This window comes from Falco cherrug, chromosome 12 (assembly GCF_023634085.1).
Source record: "Falco cherrug isolate bFalChe1 chromosome 12, bFalChe1.pri, whole genome shotgun sequence".
NCBI lineage: Eukaryota > Metazoa > Chordata > Aves > Falconiformes > Falconidae > Falco > Falco cherrug.
In genome coordinates this window covers 35,192,637-35,216,049 of record NC_073708.1, presented here as the reverse complement: position 1 = coordinate 35,216,049, position 23,413 = coordinate 35,192,637, and the positions used below count along the sequence as shown (strand labels likewise).

Below are 23,413 nucleotides of genomic sequence, written 5' to 3'. Positions count from 1 at the left end.
AACAACTGCATGTAAAAAGGAAAATTTTGGTAATTCCGAGGCAGAATTTCCATGAACTTCATGCCTTATTGAAAACACAACAAACCCATAACTTCTCTGATAGAAAATACTTCAGATGGGAAGTTTTCAGTCAGTCCTACCAAGGTTTATATGCAGACTGGTCGCTAGAGGGGGATGCAATGCACAATTTATAAAAATGTATTTTCTCTGAACTTTCTTTCACTGTGATCTTTATGATATCAATCAATTACACCTTTTGGCAAGACTTGTTTTAACTTAAACGCACATGTTAATTCTGGAGAGGTAATTCAAATTATATTTACTTTGCCAAAAGTATAGAGAAAAAGGTCAAACAGAAAGCATGGGAAATGTTGGGAGTAGATAATACTTTCTTTTTGAGGACTCTGTTATCTTACATAGCACTACAAATTAAGATAGTTTTGCATGTTTCTTGTGCTTGTCAATATGTTGTGGAACTAAGCCATTTGGTAGCAATAGGCTTTATCAGGTATGCATCCTTTTCAAAATATTTTTGGTTTCTATGTGCTCAATCTTTAATGGACCAAAAAAGGAGTAAGAAAGATGGAAGAAAAGGAGAGATCTCTTTTCCCCTGTCACAGTCTTTTAATCTCTAGTGAATGGCGAGAGCATTAAATCAAATGCGTTTCTTTGACATTCTTGGTTACACCTCTCAAAACCAGACACATTCCGTCATTGTTTAGAAGACGCTACTGGTTTTACCAGCACTGTGATACTGCAAATATGGCTTAGTGAATCTTCAAGACCTTAACCTTGAAAATCTGTCTTTCTCCTAATATCGTTCCCTATTTCATGGCTTTTGATTGGACTGTGGAACTTGACATTAAAGCTGTTGGCAGCAGTCCTTCCTCTTCTGCAGTACTTCGGGGAGGGATAGAGAAGCAAAGAATTGAAGCTCTGTCAATCAAAATGACCAAAACTGAATCCAGTCCAAAATGCCTTCTCTTCTGTGTTTTACAAGGGGCTCAGTCTAATCTGCTGGTAGGTTTTGCCCTATGAAATATTCTGCCAGAGATAAGGTTTGAAGCCAGCTTTGTATTCTATTACTAGATTTCATATAGGCACTTCGTTTTGATGTCAGTCCAAATCTAGGGAAGGTTTTGGACTAGATGATCTTGGAGGACCCTCCCAACTTAACTGTTCCATGATTTTATTAACTGTAGCTTTCCAGTGGCACCTCTAATCTTTCAGCACGCAAGCAGCTCTTGATGTTACCAACTATACAGGGATTTGCTAAGGGAATTAATTAATTCCCCAAGCATTGAGCAAACACCTATATGCCTATTTATACATATATGGACTTTTGCTTCTCTGGATCCATAAAGGCCTTTTGAATGCACTTATTTTCTGCTCCTCTTCTTCACACTATACTGAGTACACAAAATGATGTGTCACTTTACTACAATGCTGACACATTTGACAGCATATAGTTATCAGAACTGAAGTGTTCCAAATGAATTTTAGCTACTCATGCTCAGAACCAGCTATAGAAAGACCCTTCTTTTCATGCTGGCGTAGCAAACATGATGAGCACTTTTGCAGAAGGTAGCTAACCAACAAGAAGGAAACAGCATCTCTCTCAGTTCTGCAGGCTAGAATTTTTCCAGGCCAGTGATTTCAGAGGTCTTTCTCAGAATGGAGAGGATACATTGAGTGTAAGACAATCTTGGTGCAGTCTGTACACTGCTGCTTGAGATAATCCATAACCATAGTTTTCTTATGCACCATAAAGAAAGACGGTTGCATTCTTAGGACTGCAGTATTTTCACTCACCATCCACCTACTTTTGCTTGGGAAAACTCATGGTGCAACTCGTTCACAAGGTCTGACAGAGCTGTTTATAATTTGGAAAGCTGAACAGAAACATGTAACATTCATTCAATAAAATAAAAGTGAAGTCACTAAGGAGTTAGGAACATAAACCATACAAGACAATGTGACATCAAATTGGAATTAGGGTTTACAATGGTGAAAAACTAAGGTGAGCACCTACACTGTTGTCACTAGGACAAAATACGCAAAGCTTGTCTAAAGGGAGAGAACACAGTGGTTTTGGAAGGCACCTACTTTACATTAAGAGACTAAATGTCCTATAAAAATAATTTCATAATCTGATCGTAATCATACCATAATCCTATGATAAGAGGTCAGTCGATAGATGTTGGTAGATCTAGGGCACTTTCAACTTTTAAAGTGAAGAAGGTAAGATATGAAAGGATCATCTGTTCCTTAAAGTCTTGAATACATAGTGGTGTTCCAGCAGATATGTATGCACTAGTCAACCAAAGCTACAGCCCACATCATACACGCCACACTCTGAAATGGTTGCCTCTAACAGCAGTAGACTGGGTTTGTTGACTCATGTAATGTCTCACAGTCCTAAGCCGAGCAATGACTAAAATGATTCTGTTTGGTTTTATTTGCAGACCAGGATGAACAAGTGACTAAGCATGGTGTTTGAAAAACATGCCCCATATGGAAAAAATCAGGTGCTTTCATTCCTGGCTGTGTAGAAACAGGCTACTTTGAACTGAAGTTTGTTTTCCAGTCTTCGGAATTATTTCAGGTTCATGTCTTGTTCAGTATGACGCTCAAATTGAAGGTTTTTTAGAAAAGAAGCTGAATTCTAAGATATGAGTGTTTGGCAAACCACAGTTTGAGGTCAGTAAATTGCAAAAAATAAGGGTAATAGTTTTCAAGTAAGGATAGCTACCAGTTAAGACTAAAAGGTGATCTGATTCACTTCACTCTATTTACAGCTTCTGAGATCCTTTATTCTTAACCTTGCAGTGGATCATTGCAACATCAGCGCAAAATTATAAATGGCTGTATCCTGCAATGGGTATTGATTCCAGGGGATACTGCTCTATACCAATGTCTGATGTGAGCCACAGGACTTACTGATTTCATCAGTGTCCAGAGTGCTTTTCTTCTAACATTGACATCTTTCTGCAAAAGCCTGTATATGTGAGCAGACTAGCTTTCATAATTAAAGAGTCTGGCTCTCAAAACAGTTAAAAACATTTCTGTGCTACCCTTTCAAGCCCTGAGCAGTGTTTCTGAATCAGATGTGGGCAGACTGTGTATAGCATGGAAAAAAGGCTAAATAAATCACGAGCCAGTACCTGTCCTGACTTGTGTACAGGAGTCCCACTGAACTCCCTGCAAACTGAGGTTTTCAACACCTCTCCTAACTGTGGTGCTCATTCAGGTGTAGAAATGAAGATGTAATAGTTTTAACACAACACATCCTGACTTAAAATCCTTGCTATGATGCCCTGCTCTCTCTTCCGTGTACAGAAATACAAAACCAGGTCTGCTATAAAACAGAAATGTAATTTCTCAAAATGCTGACGTAAGGCCTAAGCCCAGTGATGGTTTCTAAGCTGTGTTCAGGACTCGAGACCAAGAATGTGACTGAACAGGGGACACCTTAGCAGAGAGGTTCAGGAAGCCCTCCGTGAGTGCCTCTCTGGGCAGATGCAGACAGATGTTGCTTTCCCTGTGGGAGACAGGCCAGCGCTGGGGCTATGTGTGTCTTGGTACAACGCTGTGTTCAACATGCTCTGCCCTGTCAGCAAAATGCTTAGATCAGACACAGTGCCATGGGCATGTGTCATTTCCAGCAGCCTCAATGCAGAGACAGAGAAAGTCATGCCAGTTTACACCTGTGGGGAGATTCTGCCACATTTCCAGTGCAGCTCTTTGCTTTCCCACCATCCATCACAGGACTGTACTTTCCTCCAGTCAGGATGCTATCTCTTGAGCTCCCCTCTCTTCCTTTCCCTCCTGCCTGCTCCCATGTCTGATCCTGGGGTTCATATGCCAGCTGGCAAACACAGGCTGCTTCCTTGTGTGGCTGTAGGGAATGGGAGTGCTACTCTTTAACCCTTTCTACTTTTCTGACTGTTTCACTGATTTTTATTCCAGGTAAACATGTAGCTGTGACCAAACCTGGAAGGCAGCATTTAATGGGTGTTTACATACCCCTGTTCATGTAGGGAGGCACAGCAAAGGGAAGATGGCTGACGAGAGGAGCCTGTGCTTGGCATGAAGATGCAGGTACTTCATGGTTGGGTCTTTCTGCCATTTTTTGGGGGGTTGGTTTTGTTTTTTAAAAGGAAACACTCTAAAGAAAACCTCCTAGCTTGAAGGATGCTCCAGCCAGGACTCCCACCCATGCTGTCCTGGACCTGGGTCACCCTCTCAAATCTCAGTGTGACACAAGGCAGCATTCTCCCTCCTGGGCACCCGGCCAGGTGCAGCTCACAAGAGCGGTGATTGCCAGGGAAAGCTGGTGGCACTGGGAACAGCAGAGAGCATGAGAAGCCTGCTACAGCCAAATCAGTGCTATGGAGCGGGGACCTGAAGTCAAAGGTACGTACAAGGGATGCTTTCCTCTGCTGTGCCCTCCCCTTGCCCCAAAACCTGGCATCCCCCAAACTCCCTTTGTCAGCCAGATCGGGATGCTTGGTTGAGGGTTCCCCAGCAGAAGCAGGGTGCAAGGCATGGTGGCAGGTCTTATAAATGACCTGAAAAGGAGGCTGAAGCACACTGGCTTTGGTGGGATGTGTGCCTTTCTGAACTGGTGATTCTAAAACAATCATTACAAAAGCAGAGGCAGGCAGTACTCAGTCACTACTAAGAGAAGTAAACATGCACTCAGTGAAGAGGCAGCATGGTTATAGTTCAGAATGTACAGGAGAGCTAACATTTCTGAGTTCTCTAAAAGGGCTCAGTAAAATCCATTTATTGTGACAGAACTGTAACAATGGATCAAAATTCATTATTATGCTGTAATGACGCCTGGAGATATAACCTTTTCTTTCAAACTTTGGAAAAGCTTGAATGGAGCTCAGTTTCCTGGGGGAGACTTTGTAGTAAGTATATAGAATGCAAAATGGAAGGCAAACTTGTGAAGAAGAGATACCAGGATTTAATAAAACTGAAGCTTTGATTAGTTTTCTTTATTTGCTTCTATGCTTGATCAAGATGAAGCACAGCCAGCAGCCAAGTGAAAAAGGAACTCAGTGTGTGTGTTCCAAACAAAACATTACATTTACCTCAGTTTGGAAAGACAGCTCAAGCATGTCAAGATTTTGTAACACTGAGGTAGCGAAGCAGCAACATGCTGCACAAATTAGGATTATTATAAAGGTATCCGTGACACTCTAATCAGCAGGGAAGGATCTACCTGCCTAAGAGGAGTTAAAATATCTTTAAATATCTTTAAATGTGGGGGGGGTCGGAGAGGAAGAGCCACGCAGCAGACCCACTGCTGTATGTTTTTGCACAGAGGCTGCCCCAAGCAGGATCAGCTCTGTGCAGAGTTGTGGTTGGTCCCTCCTTCTCTGCACAGTGCAACTGCACTACTCTGTTACCCTAACAAATCCACAGTTTAGGAACCAGCTGTACTTTTCCAAGCAGCCCATAAATAGGGTGAAATGTTCCAAGTAATTCTGAGTGTTTACACACTAACTCGTTTTTCAAGCCATTGTGATACTATTAGAGAATGTAAATATATATTGCTTGCAGGGACAAGTAATCTACCATAGACCATAGCAACCAGAAAGCTGGAAAGAGCTGGAATAACATCTGCCCACTTCTGAGCTTAACTAGGTCTAACTGGATGTCTAGCTGAAACAGCAAGGCACTGTTCAATTACTGTCACTCTTGACAGAGAAAGGAACAGGTTCTGTACCTGGTACAGAAACTTGATGAGAGAGGAAACTTTTAAAAATAACTGGAAAAGTGAGCTATTGCCACATTTGCAATCTTTTACTGCTCTATAAAAGTTGGATAGAATCAAGCTTAGGGACAAAGACAAAATACTTGCTATTTAAATGTTTGCTAGTGAAAGGCAGGCACTATATCCAAGATGCAGTACAAGAATATAGATTATGACCATGCAGGCAAAATACCTTTTGCTTATTGCAAAATGTCATTTAGCAGGAAAAGTGTTTATGAATCTATTGAAAACTGATTTACTGATTCAAGGAAGTGATTGCAATTGATTTAATTTTCAGTAAAGAATACACAAGAGGAGAAAGAAAAATGCCAGCTGAATGCAACAAATAAAGAGCAAGGCTTTTAGAAATTAGCATCACAACACAGATTTTCAAACAAACTGGGAGTGCAGGGAAAGATTCACAAAATGCTTTAGCTAGGTCAAAGCTTCCAGTAACTCTGAAGATCAAGGTTTTCACACAACAGTCACTATGCATTCATGGCACATGGCTTTTGAAGGGCTGAGCAAATTACAACGTAGAAGGGTATGAATGTGGACACAACAATGCTTACATGGTATCTATCAAAAAGTTGACTGATCCAAGTAAATTCAGGAGAGTTAAAAGTATATAAAAAAAAAAGTGAAAAAGTTGGCAAAAGCTTAAATGATGCAGGGAAAATGAAAGCAATATTGATGGTCTCAACAAAAAACCATGACTTGCCCATATTAGAGCTGTAGATACAAGCAAGAATAGCCAAGGAAGGAACACGAATTTCACCAGAAATCAGCTTTTAGGACAGAAAAAAATTAAGTTCTCCCAACCAGGACTCCCACAAATCACTGCCTTCAGGATTTCTAGCTTCACCTGAACCCAAATCTTGGGATGATAAATTTAACCATAAAAGTATAATGGGTTCATACAATGTAGCCATGACTCTTTTTATACCTAATCTGATTTTAGCTCCCATATATACTTTCCATCAAAATGTATAATTTAAGTATGATATTTGGAATTGTTCTGAGACCCCCACCAGATGTCAAATGAAAATATTAATCAAACACAAGGCTGAAACTACAGAGACTCTTGAAGGCTGTACTCTGGCTTGAATGTAGGCACATGAATTGTAAAAAAACTAAAGACTTTTATCTGGTCTTGGTTCAAGTTTGACTTCTGTCAGTAGGGACAAAAATCATCACCATTTCTCAATGTGAATAAAATGTATTGAGCCCAAGCTTTAACTTCAATTTACTTAAGGGCTGTGCAGACGTTGAATAAACCCAACTTGGCCATACACATAGTCAAGACCTGGGTTTATGGTTTTTGTGGAGAAGCCAAGAAATCAATAAACACACCCTTTTCTATTAATGTTGTGCATAAGTCTTTCCAACAAAACAATGCTGAAATGCTCATCTTGGTGCTGAGTGTAGGGACATATCTGAAAGTTGGAGGTAGTCTCTGGCAGGGTTTTGTCAGTCTGGTACCACCAGTGAACACTACAGTTACTAATTTTTCTTTTCTAAAGTAAAAAATATAACCCACAGAAATAGGGCTTGGAAGGTACAGCTCAAAAAGGCTGTTACTGCCTCAATGGCACTTCGAAATTTGAGAACCATAGATGAGAAAGGAACTCTTAAGCCTGTGTTTCGAGAAATACAGCAAGATAAATCTGATCTCAGCTGAGATGACAGAAGGTTAATAATGAGTTCAGCAGAATCAGAAATTAATTGTCTTCTGTTAAGGCCACATAGAGTTTGAGATGGTGAGATCAAGCATCATTCTCTTCATGAAACCATGGAAGGGAAAAAATGAGAAAAGAATCAGAAGTGTGTAATCATCCTGGCTTTTGAAAAAAACAAGTAGTTCTGCGGGCCTGCCAGATGCAAGGGCTTCCTCCTCTCAGGGCAAGCGACAGGCAAAGCACATTCAGTGTGTGTCCCTTTCCCAGAGAACAGGGCCATGAAAAGATCCTTCTACCTTTAACACGCTGTGGGTTTAATGAAAAGCAACTGCTATTTTAAGATTTCATAGGGGATTTTATAACAAAGAGGAGTTGCAGACACCATCCCCATTACCACCAGGCTTCCATCCTCTCTTTCATCTTTCTCACTAAGCCAGCTTTCAGAAACTTTTACAGATAGTTAGAGCTATCAAATGAAGGTTAGTTGCTCAAAGGCTTGGTCCAGCCATGTTCAGCTGTTATGGCTTAAATTAATTTGATACTAAAATGGTCTTCTTTTTATTAAAGTGCTATAATCATTGTGGCTACAATCCCTCACCACAGTATTAGTAGTAATAAGCTGATACATGTCACCATTGCTGATAGCTGTCAGAACTTCTTTTTCCAGAACTGGAAAGCAAAATATAACTCCCAATTATTCTCAGAATGGAAGGACAAACCAGAGTAGAGACATGAAAGATCCGTTTTCCACTCTGTTCTGTCAAGCCCCATTGCAGATTTATTTAATGCATTATGTGCATTGCATTTAATTTCAGAACTCACAAAGAGGGTTACAAGCTATGTGAAAATTTAAGGTAAAAAATTGGAGGCTCCTGTGGAGCCAGTGGCAAAATTTAACACAGAATTTCACTCTTGGTCTTTCTCTTAAGTTGTTGTGAAGATTTTCATCTAGTAATTGTGCCTGTGGGCTGACTGGGACTCACGCTGACAACAGGGCTCCTGCTCTCACACTAAAAAGTTTCAGAAGTTAAGCTACTCTCAGCACCACACATCAACCACTGATGTCCTTATAGCAGATTACCTTTTGACCCTCACAAATATGATCTGGTAAAAGTTCTGTAAGGCAACGATATGCTTTTCAGCTCTCTAGAGGGATACTGTTTTGGGTTTTCTTTTGTGGAAAACATTTAAAATCTTTCCATGCAGAACTATTTTTCTAACAGCCGGTAGTGACAAGGCGTAAAGCTGAACTATAAGCTCTGGACATCCGCTGTCCTAAAACAGATACACAGATTGCAGTGTTCAGACATGGGGCTCCTGGCTTGCACCATGACTGAGGCAAGAACTACAGCTTCAAAAAAGAAAGCATCTCCCTCTGAGCTCTGCAGTTTGGTGGCCCAAAAGGAACCCATGGAGGGATGCAGGTATATGAAGGAGACTCAGTGTGAAAGTCGAGGATGTGTGAAGTCAGAGCCAGTGGGGTGGGGAGAAGGGAAGCTTGACTGTAAGGAGAGCAAGAGGTGGTGGACGCAGATGGTATGCAATGGAGAAACGAGGCAAGTACAATCACAGAAAAAGAAAAATGGGGTACTAAGACGACATTCTTCCAGGCTTTTTTGTAGGTTGATATGCTGCTTGCTTTCTGCACAGCAAATCCTAGTGAATCTACCTTATACTTTGAAAAATGGATACTCACTAGGGTCTGGCCTAAACAGCTTGTGTTCATAACATGTCCAAAGGCCTCTAGGAATTGTGGAGGCATGTTGCTCTCATCAATAGCTTTTTTTTTTTTTTTTTGAGAAAGAAAAGTTGATTTAGAAAAGCTCTGTCCACTGCAAAGCTTTTCCTCACAATTTAATATACTGAAAGTCTGCAATATCAGTAATTTCTCAGTATCAGTAATAAGTAATTAGACTTTGTCATACAAGATGGGGTAAGATGCATTTGCCAAAAGATTAAAAGTACCTAGCTAGAAAGTGTTGGCAGACCTGACTTGGGCCAAAATTGAAGAGCTGACTGAATGTCCATCTCAATATTCTGGACTTACAAGGGATGTCTTGTAAAGGCAGAAGAAATGAAAAAGGCAGAAAGCTGTTTGTTCAAAGCAGTGCACAACCAGTGAGAGTAAAGCCCAACCATCCTCAGTTCAAATGATGTGCCTTTTGCATTAAAGGGCTAGCAGAACTAAGAATCATGTTTTGTCTTTAGCAAAAAGATCTTTTTCATCTAAATCTCACCATTCAACATAGTTAGGTGTTTCATCACCCTTCACTGAAATATGCTGATCACGAGACTACTTTCATAGCTAGAACAGCAACAACAGATTTTTCTCTGCATTCATCAAGGACTCAGTGCTTCCACTCAGGTATCACCAAAGGAATGGAAGGAGTGCACAGTGCTGCACTAGGCTTTAGCTCTTAGCAGTGAACCCATCAGCAAATGCTTTTACCTGTAACAAATGGGTCAAACAAACCAAGAAACAGTCAGATGAACTCAGTGATTACGGAAAAATATTTAAAGTAAAAATGTCAAAACAAAGGAAACTAATGAAAGAAAGTGGCAAAATGTTATATGAAAGCACAGTGAAACTACATTGAAAATAAACTGAAAATTCCGAAACAGAGAATTAAAAAAGCCTAAACAGATTAAACAAGTATTTGTATCAATCCTTGCAGGACAGTAGAAGAAGTATTTGCCTGTGTGGGAAATTCAGTCAACAAAGACAGAAACCAATGAATTAAGTGTTTGGCACATCATCATTTCAGTTATTAAAAAATCAGAGAGTCTTCATAACGACAAGATGTCAGAACTGAGGAAAAATAGCAAGACTTGGAGGCAGAAACTGAAGAAGCCTTAGCGGGTATTATCAGAAGCTGACTTAATTCAGGAGACACCCTAAAGACTAGAAAGCAGCAGTACAAGGTACCAGGAACACACCAGGAAATTACGAGACCAGGCAGCTCGCTGCCAGCTGTGTGGGGAGCACTGGAAGCTGTAAGGGGATCAGGAGGTGCAGCATCTGCTGCAGTGAAGCACTGCCTGGTCAGGAGCAGCTGACGGCTGCAGGGCAGGAATTATAGATAAAACGGTTTGGGTTGGAAGGGACCTTCAAGGTCGTCTAGTTCCACCTCTCCGGCCACGGGCCTGGACATCTTCCACTAGACCAGGCTGCTCCAAGCCCTGTCATACCTTGCCCTGAACACTGCCAGGAATGGGGCACCCACAGCTCCCTGTTGATCCCCGCGGTCACTGCTGCCAGGGCAAGTGAGGTGCCACAGGGCGGAGAGCATGGGGCTTTTCAGGGTGTGCTTGCTGCCCACCTCTGCTTCATGGGGGAAGGTGAGAGCCGAGACCTCTCTACCTGCTCAACCATGCTGCGGAGAGCCCTAGCGCCGCTGAGGAGGAGGATGCCCAGGGGATCGGCGCCACACCAGCAGCTCGTGTTGCGGGCAGGCATACCTCAAACGCAGTGGAGAATACAGAGTTTGTGCGCGCCTTTCCAAGACTTCCCTCAATTCATCCTGAATGGCTCAGAACTGGTTACTGCAAAGTGTTGCAATCAAATCACTTGCTAATGAATTGTAATTAGTTCAAAATGTATTAGAAGAGAATCTGAATTGCGCTTAACAGTTTGACTATCCTAATGTCTCCTGCTAATTAATGGCACTGTTTGAGTAAGTGACCGTTATGGACTGTTTCATTTTGCACTGACTCAGAATATTATATGGAGTTTAACATTACTGAATAAAAAGTGAGGAACAGACATTTCTTGACAAGATTTTACTTGATTATGAAGACAACAGATTCAATTTTTCATTTGAATTTTTTTTGAGTTTTATTTGCTAAGCAGAATTGTATTTTATAAACTTGGAATTTGAATTTGAATTTAAAAATCTAGGAAGAATAGAAAAAATGTATAATGTCAAAACCAAGCATTTCAAAGGCCTCTGAAGTGTGGGTTCAAGCTTTCTTAGAGTAAAAGAATTTTGGTAAGTGACACGGGTTTTCAAAGTATTTAGTCAATCCAAAGCGCACTGAAAATACTCTTCGACACACAAATTTTATGTAGCTCTGCTACAGTAAAATTGCAGAAAATGGCTTTAATATACTTAAATTAAGCCTCCATCTGTATAGTCAATATACACAGATGAACATATCAGCAATAGTCTTCTAAACATCATACATTTACCAGAACCATGTAGAAACACCGTATCTGCACATTTAAATAAATTGGGTATGTAATAGGTAATGATTAACAGTAGCCATTTTTATGTTCTTGTAGCAGTTTTAATGTGAGCAGATGGATGCACTCATACATTGCAGTAGATGAATAAAGAAAAGTGTGCTGAAATTTGGAGAGCATAAAGCGTAATTTTTGCCAGTATTGCTAACCTAGGGCACATTAATCTGTGTGGTTTGAAGACTGGTTTGAAGTGATACGGTTTGTAGACCACATTTTTCAGGCTAAATTAAAGAAGTGTGCATTTTCTTTTGCATTAGTGATCTGATTTTCTTCTGTAGTCTGCAAGGATACTTTTTCTTTTGTAACCACAGAGTTATTGTTTCATATAAGAAATAACTTCAAGAGCAGATAGTAATTTTTGAAAGTATCCTTTTGAACCTAAAGTTCTTGCGCACTGAGAGCAAATTCAAGAGTTTATCATCATATAGATGCTCAGCTCTCAAATTTGTCACTACAGGCCACTGCCAGAGGCAGGACAATGAGTTTGGTGGGCTTCAGCTTGCACACCTGTGACTGGTCTTAAATATACACACACTGCCTCCTTGTTACGTTTCACATCCTAAGAAAATTCCTGTTTATAAAGGACAAATGCTACATTTGAAGTTGCTCCCTTCACAGGTGTCCTTTGCACAGCTGTCAGCATGTGTACACCTGGAGCAAGAAAACAGACCTCTCCCGTGTGCAAGCCATGCTATGCTCTCGGAGACGCCACAACGATGCCCAGAAAATTGCTCCTGCCTCATATTTTATGAGAATTTCATACCAGAACCCTGAACTGGGCACAGTCTCACAATCAGTTTACTTCTTTGCTCAGAAAAGGGAAAAAACAGCTTTTTCCAAGAGAATGAGTGTCTTTCACAAGGAATCTTCCACTGCAGCTATCAGTGTCACCAGGAAATGAAAACTTACAGCAAGATGCAGGAAAATGTTATTTATGGTATCACCACAACTATAGGACTGGTCAGCTGAGATATAACCAAAGTGTATGTTTCTGTAATGTGGTTTTAAAACAAGTAGTTAAGCTAGTGGAGTGACAGTGAAGAAAACCCATTTTGTAACTCATTACATTTGTAACATTTTGTAACTCACTTCACCCTACTTTTTAAAACACTTTTTTGTAGAAGCTTTCTTTTTACAGCGTTCATACATATGAAGGAGCTGTTTACAAGCCAGCTATTGCTGCTAAAAAGTGCAACTGCTATTCAGCACTAACTCTGCCTCGTTGCTTTTCTTTCAATACAGCTATAGGTAATTTTGGTTGGCCCACTTCCAAAGCAGAAGTTAGTGCAGAATGGATAGTCAGAGTGATTTCTGATGTAGACATGACACAGAAAACTTCCACTCAGTAGAGATGATGTCTCCTGCTTCTAACGAAGCCTTCTAACGAAGCCTTCTAACGAAGGCTAACATTGGTGGGCCAGATGTGACAAAATACTGGGTTTTAGCAGTTGCATCCTTCAGTGACGACTGCAGTTCCACCAATGTGACTTGTAGTGGTTTGTATAAAACCTCTGAGTCTGATCTAATTCAGTTTCATTTCCAGAAGGGAATCTGGATACTTGACTCACACAGACTCTCTCCTACTTCTCTGCCAGTGGCACTGTCAGCTGGCTCCCAGGCTGGGATTTACCTACCATACCTCTGAGTGTCAGCATTAGGCACTCAGTCTAAATGAGATGAGCACTTCCCTCCTCACAACAGGCACAGGCTCATTCAAGGTTCCTCCCTTTCCAAGACAGGCACAAATGGGAGGGATTGCCTTCTAGAGGTCTCTACATTTCTGCATCGACCTTAGCGAGGCTAGTGACTAGTTTAACTCAGGCATCAGAGGGGCAAAAGTAGGCGACATGAATTAATGTTTTGGATTAAAAAAATTATACTGAGGAAATATACTAGATAGCATAAATTCTAAAAAGACTGTCTCACAGGACTAGTGTATGCAGATAGGGCATAAATAATTTGTAAATTTCAGATATCTGTCAGTGAAATTATTGTAAGCTTGAAGTGGACTACCATCTGTTAAGTCACTCAACTAAAATGTATTAAAGCCTCCCATGAATGTGAAAGCATCGTGCCACAATTCCCCAGTCCAATTGCTGCAAGCAGACCTTCCTCCAAGCTCCATCAGTGTTAATATGACACTGCATAGTTACCAGAGTTTTCACACCTTGGTGATTTTTCTAAGAAATGGGGAATAATGATTACTTTTTATTATACACGTATTCTAGCTTATTTGTTCCATTTAGCCAATACTACTTGGAGCTTCTGACATGCATGACAGCTTAAGTGCTTAGGGACATGGGTTAGTGGTGGGCTTGGCAGTGCTGGGTTAACAGTTGGACTCAATGATCTTAAGGGTCTATTCCAACCTAAATGATTCTGTGACTCTCTAAGTACAGGTGAGACCACAGACCATCACTGTTGCTTTGAGGCTTCACATTCCCTGAATTTTTAGGATAAAGAAACCTACCTGTTCAAATCACGATGTATGATTGGTTGTGTCAGATTGTGGAGGTACTCCATGCCTTTGGCAACATCTACAGCAATGATTAATTTAGACTGCAGATCAAGAGTTCTGTATTTTTTTTGGGAAAAAAATTACTCAAAGTTAATAAACAGACAAAAAGTATCTGTAAATTATTCTTATCATTAATTCATGGAAGCTTTAAAATTGTTTTAAATACAAACCAATGTTATAGAATCTATGCAATGTAAATGTACACAATCCAAAATAATGACAATAACAATTTTGTGATTACTTATTGATTTCCCTTGTAAACCAAATAATCTGAATAAAAGCTAAACATTAGTGTTATTTCCTCTATTGTTTTATATTGAAATGAATAACATTTACATCGGCATAGATTTACTAGTTTTCCAAATTCTGTACCGCAATCCCAAGCAGAGAACAAGCAGAATACCTCTTCTGTTCATGAAGCAGGGAGAAGAGTGATCCTCCAGAAATATACTGAGTGACTATAGCAAACTGGCTTGGGTCATCTAAGCAAGCTCCCACAAACTGGATGACACACGGATGATTCAGTCGGCAGAGAATGGAAACTTCACGGCAGAACATGTCCACATCAGATTTGGAGCAGTAGGTATTGGCTCGATAGCTTAGAATTTACATGAGAGAAAACAGTAAGGCAAAAATACCCTAAGATATGGGTTTTTTTAATACTTCAAACTAGGTCTTTAACCAAACAAGATGCAAAAGTCTGATAAACTTACCGTTTGATTGCAACAATTTTATTCCTGCACCGTCCCTTATATACTTTTCCAAAAGATCCTAAAATGGTTTAAAATAAATAAGAACAAAGATACTTATTATGAACATCAGACATCTAAAGTGCATACGTTTTTATTTCTGGTACCTGAGCCGATGATCTCATGGAACTCTATTTCAGAGAGCTGAAGATGGAAATGTGATGGCAAACCAGCACGAAGGAGAAGAACATCTGCCTTTTCTGCAAAAAGAAAACACTTACCCTATTTGTAAAATGCAGGGTCACGGGGAAGCATTTACATTCACAAAACTGTTGCACAGTAAAAGCTCATTTTCCTCCTGTAGATTGGCTGACTGGTAATTCCATTGCCTTTTCTTTTCAGTAAACACAGTAAACCCCAATAACAGACAAGTACTTGCAATGCTACAGTTGCTTTGGGCTTTCTTGGCTTTAAAATCTTACCACTGATGAACACTGTCCCATAAGCATATTCTGCCTGTATGATGTGATGGTTGTGTAAAATTCTTTATACGGAGAATTAGTTTTTTTCTGTATAGCTAGTGCTCATTACTAATGCAGGGTATGTTTTTCCAGATCTGACCGACTCTTTACCGACATGGGGAACCTAAATTTTGCAACTTACTTCAGTTAGCAAGCATCTCTACCTTGTTAACCTTTTTGGTTTATTACTATAAGGTTTATCAGAATATTTCTAAGCCAAACATTTCAGTGCTGTTATGTAAAGGATGCAAAGATTCGATTATATCCAGAGCAAGTATCTGAAGTGGAAAATTGAAAGTACCACAAAAAATTTAGTATTTTAAAGTACAAATATTTATCTGAATATTTTATATGTGTTTCAGATTAACACAAATTCTTTTTGGACATAATTTTTCTTGTAAAGATAATCCAGGCATTTTACAGTGGAATTCAATACAATATTTGTTTGCATTCATGGGTATGTGTGTATTTCATTAGTACTAATTCACAATCACATCCTTTTCTCCAAATAAATATATTTTTTAAAGTAAATGAAAATAAGATCAACGCAGGAATTATGATGATGCTGAGCAACAAAACTAAGTATTTTGTTTCCTAAAATTATCCTAGGGATATATATCTGCTGCTTACGCACATCATTACATTTCTAAACAATGAAAATTCCAGGAATCTTGTGTAGTATGTTCAGGCTGACAAGCACCTTGGATAAGAAGACCATAAAAGTTTAAGTTTTCCCTTGCCATTGAAAATACCTTTAGTCATGCTTTTAATCTTTCCTAGAGGGGATGGAACTGACACATAGGAACCATCTGAAATAGAAGAACACAATGAATTTTATGGAATTCAAAGACAGTTTAAACACCTGTACTGATAAATTGATGAGGTAATGATTGCTTAAAGAAAGAATGAATAATAAGGGGGTGAAAATACACACAAGCAAATGGCTTAAAAAGACATATGATTGTTTGCTGGTCTTGGCTGGGAGGGAGCTCCTTCCCTTCGCAGGAGCTGGGACGGGGCTGTGTGCTGGGTTCGGCTGGAAGCAGCCCTGGGAGCACAGGGATGGCTCAGCCATTGCCGAGCAGCGCCTGCACAGCGCCGGGGGCTGTTCTGCTCCTCACCCCCCACAGCCAGCAGCTGGGGGGCACAGGGAGCTGGGGGGGGACATGCCGCGCCAGCTGCCCCCCCCGAGCCCAGGGGTACCCACCCCGTACGGCCTCACGCTCAGCATGGAGCGCTGGGGGAAGGAGGAGGAAGGGGGGCCGCTGGCAGCGATGGCGCTGGTCTCCCCCAGCCCCGTTAGGTGTGCTGGAGCCCTGCTGCCCTGGGGGGGCTGAGCACCTCCTGCCCTGGGAGGTGCTGGGGGAACGCCTGGGCTTGCTCTGCTTGTGCACACAGCTTGTGCTGTACCTGGGGAACTGCCTTCATCTCAGCTCACCCGTTTTCTCACTTTCACCCTCCCGAGTCTCTCCCCACCCCGCGGGGGGGAGGGAGCAAGCGGCTGGGGGGGCTGAGCTGCTGGAAGGCATTAAATCATGACAGATTGTGATGTTATATTGCTGTGCTCTTGGAAGTAATTTTTATGTAGCTTCACTAAACACTGTAGAACAATACTGACTTTCCCTGCTGTTAATTAAGGACAACATAGCCTTTTCTGTTGGAAGGAACTCAGATCAGATTCACAGATTCTAACAATTGGGCTGTGAACACACTGCAGTGTTTAGTTCACTGATGAGATTTTCCAAAAGACCTCAGCTTTCTCCATGTACCAAAAAAATCATCTTTTGTTTTTCTCCTTAAGTGGGAGTTGAGTTCTTTTAATAATGAACATAAAAAAAATCTGTCTGGGTATGTTAATTGCTTGCCAAAATAAATTTCCAGTACATGCATAACTTAGTTCCCTAAAGATTTACAGACATTTGAGATATACTACACCTAAACCTGGAACAGGCTGAAGTATGCAGGAAGCAGATAAATCCTGCTGCTGACCTTAGGGCTCCTTCTGCTTCTGCGACAGGAGGAGTCAATGACGTGGCCAAGCTGCAACATATGACATATCCTTTCTGTTGGCAGCATTCTCAACACACTGCAAAATGTTTTGTTTATCCAACTGCTTGTGTTAACATTCTTCTTGGCACTTGTCATTTAGTTGCCAATACAAATTAGTATTTTTGTAGCAAAAAAGGTAATTAATTCTTCCCAAAGGGGAAAAAGATATCCAAAGATACTAAAAAATATGAAGAGATCGAGTATAGAAATACACAAAATGTCAGCAAACAAACATCAGAAATAGACATAAGTAGAGGGCACCTCGAGAATGACAATTCTTAGGACACTAATTTTATTTGTTCCAGACAGAATTGATCCAAATCCCTCTGACATCAGTGGAACATTTCCAGAGACTTCAGTGGTCTTTGGATCAGACCCTTCAGTTAGAGAATAAAGTGATTTCTCAGACCATACCTCCTCCAGGTTGCGAGTATTCATTACAGGGTGATTCATCTTGAGGTCTCTTATAATGCTTCAGAAGGGTCACAATGGCATCATGACCTAAGAAAGAAAGAGGAAATACAAGGGTTTGCAGGTAAACTCAAGTCTTTTTTTTTTTTTTTTAATTCACTTATAGAAAATTGGGGGATTTAAAAAAAAGTACAATGTGCCTATAAAACATGTAAACAAAGATACAGCGCTGCTGATCTGAAACATACTAGGATTCTTTACTACAGAAATACAGGGAAATACCTACCAATAAATACAAGCATGTTATGTTCGTGAGTCCACCTAATCCTAAATGGTGATATATTTCAATGGAAAAAGCCCTCCTACAGAAATCCTGAAATGGAAGTTGGCAATAGTCTTCAATGGGCCTTACAGGGAAAACAAGTGCCTGAAAATATTCCTTTTGGTGTCCACAACTGGACAAAATGTGTATACTATATATTGCTGTAGACAGCTGCTATACTCATCATTCTGCTTTGCAAGAAGCCAGAAGAGAGCATGCACAACATGCTCCCCCTCTCAGATGTTTGATGCACAAAGTTGGAAATATTCAAAATTCCTTTCTAAACCTTCCAAAGATGAGTTTTCCCTCAGTAATTCCACAATTTTTGCCAATATCAGGTTTTTGAAAGGCCTTTGAAACCCATAGTTTTACTATATTGCAGTGATTCTCATAATAAATGGTACTGCAATGCTTTTGGAGGAGGGGGGAATGACGCAGAAGTCATGGAGTCACGAACAGGACAGAAAATTAACACATTGCTATACATGTAGGACAGTACAACAGGAACCATGGAAAATGCCTTGCTTTGATCTATATATGCAAGAATTTAAGATTACTGACTGATTCATTGTTCCCTGTAATGCCTCCTTCAGTAATAAAATTAAAACTCATGCACACACCAGAGGGACAAATAGCCTTTTCTGAACAGGCTGCATGTTTGCTATTTTAGCAGCACATAAATACTCCTATTCTTGAGTTTGTGTTTTTGTGTTGAATTAAACTGATGTTTAACAGAGTACCTCAGAAGACAAATAAAAGGGCTGGGTTTTATTATGTTTCATGCCAGGAACTGGAAATCAGATGGTGACAGCTCTTCAACTGCAGGGTCTGAGGGGTTATTTTATAGTGCTGTCTCTTTCCTGTGCTGTTCTTGCCTTCCTGTACTGTTCCTATGGATTTTGTAGCAGAAACTAGAAAATGGAAATACCTTTCTCATAAGCCCACATCAAACAGGTCTGCTCATCCTTTTCTCCACTGGATCTGCTGGGATCACAAGCTACCAGATTCATATCAGCTCCATTATCCAGTAAAAACTGTACAAGTCGAATATGACCATGGTAGCAAGCACAGTGTAATCCTAGAACATCAGAGAAGTGTGGTAAGCACAACTGTCACAGAACCATTTAGGTTGGAAAAGACCTTTAAGATCATCAGTCAGAACATCATAATAGGACTTGCAGCAACAGCTATAAAGTGCAAATTTATTTTCTCGATAAAGGAATATATTATCAAAAAATACCTGAGGCAAAAGGTGAAAATAAAATATTAACGCTGCAAGAACCAATCTATTGCCTGCTACTCAACATATCAGCATTTACTCTGCCACCTGCAAATCACATTTAACAACTTTGTGAGGAAAAGCAAGTAGAAACAATGAAGTTTTTTTCTTTGTTGCCTGCAGTAGGAACATGGAAGTATGCAGCCCTTCAGACACTATATCCTATATGCCTACTACCTAGCAGAATAATACTTGGGCCCAATTCTTAAAATGACTTACAATCCTATGGGAGAATCAGTTTACATCATGTTTTGTTACTTACATACAAGCTAATGAGCCTGACACATTCTCAGTGAAGTCTTATCACTTCTACACCTGCCTGCAAACATATTTCAATAGAATTGTGATCTGTCTGAAAGGTAGATGGATGTTGATCATCAGATTACCATGGGAATTACCCTGGAAAAAATTTTTTTGGTGCTGGTATATGCACTTGCACAGAATAAGGATGATGATGTTACCTGTATGTCCATCTCTTCCCTGGTGATTGATGCTTACAACATTCTGGTCAAGAAGAAATTTTACAAGTTCTATGTTCTTTCCATAGGTGCAAGCACTGGAAAAATAAAGGGAGAAGGGAACATTATAGTCCATAAAAGGACAAATATTTTGTGTAGCTAAAACTTTTAAAAGAATTACAGAGATAAAAATGTAGTGACAGAATAAAGGATCTTCAGAAATGTGCAAATGTGTGATTAATCCACCAAAACATGTTCATTTCTATTGTTTCAGAAACACTCTTAATTATTGCTGTATAAATTAATTTTGCATAGCTATGCAAAATTAATAGTCTGTTTCGCAAAGTGCCTCTTAAATAACACTTTACAAACATACGGCACCATGAGCAAACTGTGTTCTGCCAGCTCATTTCTAATTTAGAAACTCCAGCAGGTTTCTACCCAAAACAGGCTCTAAGCTCAGCTTCCAAACTGGACAGAAGGAGAAACTGTTATTCATCCAGATGCTGATGACTGATGCCTTTCCTACTTTTCTCTCTCTTGCTTGCTCTCTCTACCCCCATTCACTATCTGGTTCTACCTCTTACTTCATGTCCTCTCCTGTTTCTCAGGATACAAACCTACCATCCACATTGAGCTCACTGCTTGCTTTGCTCATCTGGCCGTTGGTGGGACATTTGTAATTTCGGGTGTCATGTTGCATGCATGTGTAAGTGGAATTCTATTGATAATGGCATTTTAACCATCTCACCTGTGGAAAGCTGTTTCACTGAATATGTTTTCTTTAGTGAGACTTTCTGTTCCTGAGAGCTGAATTATTTCCTTGACAACTTCAAACTTTCCATTGTAGCATGCACTGAGGGTGAAGTCAATAAAGAGTTGTTAACACCACCAGCTTTCTAATAAGGCCCAAACCATGTAAAACAGCTTCTCCACATGACTCACAGATGTAAAGGTGTGTCTCCATAGATATTCACCACATGGGGCTGAACTTCAAAGCTGCTCTGCAGTAAGAACTTTACAATTTCATGGTGTCCAAATCGACAGCAGAAGTGCAGAGGAACATGATCTTCATTGTCTTGAGCATTCACTGCCATTTGACCCAGAAAGAGACCAAAGAAAGTATTTCATACTTAACATAGCTTGTTTTGGATATTTAGTAATGCTGTATGTTTTGCACTTACATGTTTTGAAACCTCCTGCTATAATATTTATGGCCCTATTTCTTTAAAATTGAAATTTCTGTGAGCTTTCATATATCAAAACTGTATTACTCAGTGACACTTGTAGTACATTGTCAAGATGATTTTTTGGACTTAGGGTATAATTTCTTTCTTCCAGTAGCAGACGTATTGAATATTTTGATGTAGCTTTCCATGAACAAATCACAAGTTATAAATGACCCTCAGAAAGAGCAACTGTGAAGCAAGCTATGTAGTTACCACAGGTAAGAAAGCAATTATTCCAAATGCGTGGAAAAATGCAGATCCCCATTTCTGAAACCATCTAATTTTGACTGCTGGTGTTTTAGTATAGCAAACATTGATACTACACACTTTTTACCATGAATGTCTATTAAAAAATGATTCTGTAATAGAACAACATAAACCCAACAATTCTTGAGAACTGCTATTACCAAGTGAACAGTGCGAGACTATGGCTGCATGTGTACTGACGTAAACACGACTGGGAACCTTCCTGGCATTGAGGCCAAGTATCACAGAACTGCTGGTATCTACCAATACAGCGAACTATTTTAAGGGCAGTTGCATGCGATCTGTCTACTGGGGAGCCATCCCTGGAAGATCTTTGACCCACAGGCACAAATCGCTTGACACTGCCATTTATTCTGGAACACATCCATACTGGGGAGTCTTCTGCCTGTTTAACAGGGCCAGCAATTGCATTCCAGCACCTGGGAACCTTCTTCGGCGTACCTGAAATGGATATGAATATACTTTCTGCGGCTTACTCTTTATCTAGTAGGAAGCAAAGAAGAGGCTGGACAAGGCTCTGGGCAGAGTTCTCCATTGGTACAGAGACATACAAATACTGGTTTAATTATCCAAAAAGGGTCTTTATTCAGTTTTAAAAGACAGCATGTATTTCTGTGATTCTTAGTATATTTTTTCTATGTTTAGAGATAGAACAACCATAACTGGTTGACATCACAATTGATAGAACTGAAAAATTCAGTCAGTGCAATTTTTAGTTCTCAATTCAGTCTAGCATGAGATCTTTGAGACCATTTACAAGAAATTAATAGATTACTAAGGAATAATCTGTCCATTAGAGGTGTCCAGACTTGTACCACACAGGCTTTTAAGCCCAGCTTTGACAAATGTCTTGCAGGAACAATTCTTTCCTGTAACTGAACCTCCCTGAGAGAAAGGGTAAACCAAACACATTCTGAGGTTCTGTCTTCTCTTGATTTTCTCCGAGTATAAAATACAATGAAAATTAAAATAAATCCATTTAAAAACCTTTCTGAAGTAATGCTGAATGCTCACAGAAATGGACAGTCCTTTAAAATAATCTTGTTTTATAACATCACTGATGTCTACTGACAGATGTTTCCAGAGATGAATTCTGTTTCAGGCCAAACAAACAAACAAAAAAAAAAAAAGGAAAAAAAAAGGAATCCCTGTAACTTACATTAAGTTTGCGGCTCACAAATGTCATTAACTGCTCCCGCTAACCTTCCTAGCAATCTTATATTAAAAGGAGTAAAGAAAACTGTTTTATTTCTCTATTCTAAAATGATAATCCACTTTATAGATTCATGTGACATGGTATCCTTTATTTTTATTATGATGCAGTACCAGACACATTAATTCTAAAGTACAATAAATAAGAGGGAAATAAATGTCAAAGTTTTATAATAATAAATGTCAGCATTTTAGAATATATACCCTCAGAATGGCCTAAAGGTCATCAGGGGTCTCAGGACCATGAGCTTCTACAACACAAGGTCTAAGGTGGAATAAGAGAAAACAACGTACCTTCTCATTTGTTCATGCAGTTGGAAATTATGTCAAATACTTGCAAGCCATTTCCTTTGGCTCTGGAAGAATATAACTAAAACAACTCTGGATGGTGTTTTTTGTTTTAATTGATAGCTTTTTTATTTCAAAATGAAATATGACAGGTAAACTGGAATATTGTCTTAAAAAGGAGAAGCTGAGAGCCAAAAGAAAATAATACCAGTGCAAACCACTTTAGAATAGAGTTATAGCAAAAAAGTACATCATATTGACTCAGAAATTACTAAAAAAAAAAAAAAAAAAAAAAAAGAGTACAGGAGAGTTCTTCAAATTTAGATTTAAAAATATTTTTCTATTAAATTGAGGATAGATAGTACAATTGTCATGGTAGTCAGAGACTAAAAATTGAGGGTGCCTTACAAGTAAACAGTAAAAATGAGCAAACGCTAAGTTCTTGTCTGGAACAAAATGGAGTACTGTAGAAATTAGTCTT

General features: G+C 39.7%; 1 protein-coding gene across 1 annotated transcript in view; it reads right to left on the bottom strand.

Moving 5' to 3' along the window:
- Positions 1–23,413, bottom strand: part of TNNI3K (TNNI3 interacting kinase) — a 93,654-nt gene that overhangs the window by 44,168 nt on the left and 26,073 nt on the right. Inside the window, exons 8-17 of the mRNA XM_055724304.1 lie at positions 20,882–21,026; positions 20,688–20,792; positions 19,940–20,034; positions 19,128–19,277; positions 17,881–17,967; positions 16,170–16,226; positions 15,064–15,156; positions 14,921–14,978; positions 14,611–14,805; positions 14,160–14,264 (exon numbers count right to left, since the gene is read on the bottom strand). Of these exons, the coding sequence (XP_055580279.1) occupies positions 14,160–14,264; positions 14,611–14,805; positions 14,921–14,978; positions 15,064–15,156; positions 16,170–16,226; positions 17,881–17,967; positions 19,128–19,277; positions 19,940–20,034; positions 20,688–20,792; positions 20,882–21,026 (1,090 nt within the window). The remainder of the gene's footprint in view (positions 1–14,159; positions 14,265–14,610; positions 14,806–14,920; positions 14,979–15,063; positions 15,157–16,169; positions 16,227–17,880; positions 17,968–19,127; positions 19,278–19,939; positions 20,035–20,687; positions 20,793–20,881; positions 21,027–23,413) is intronic.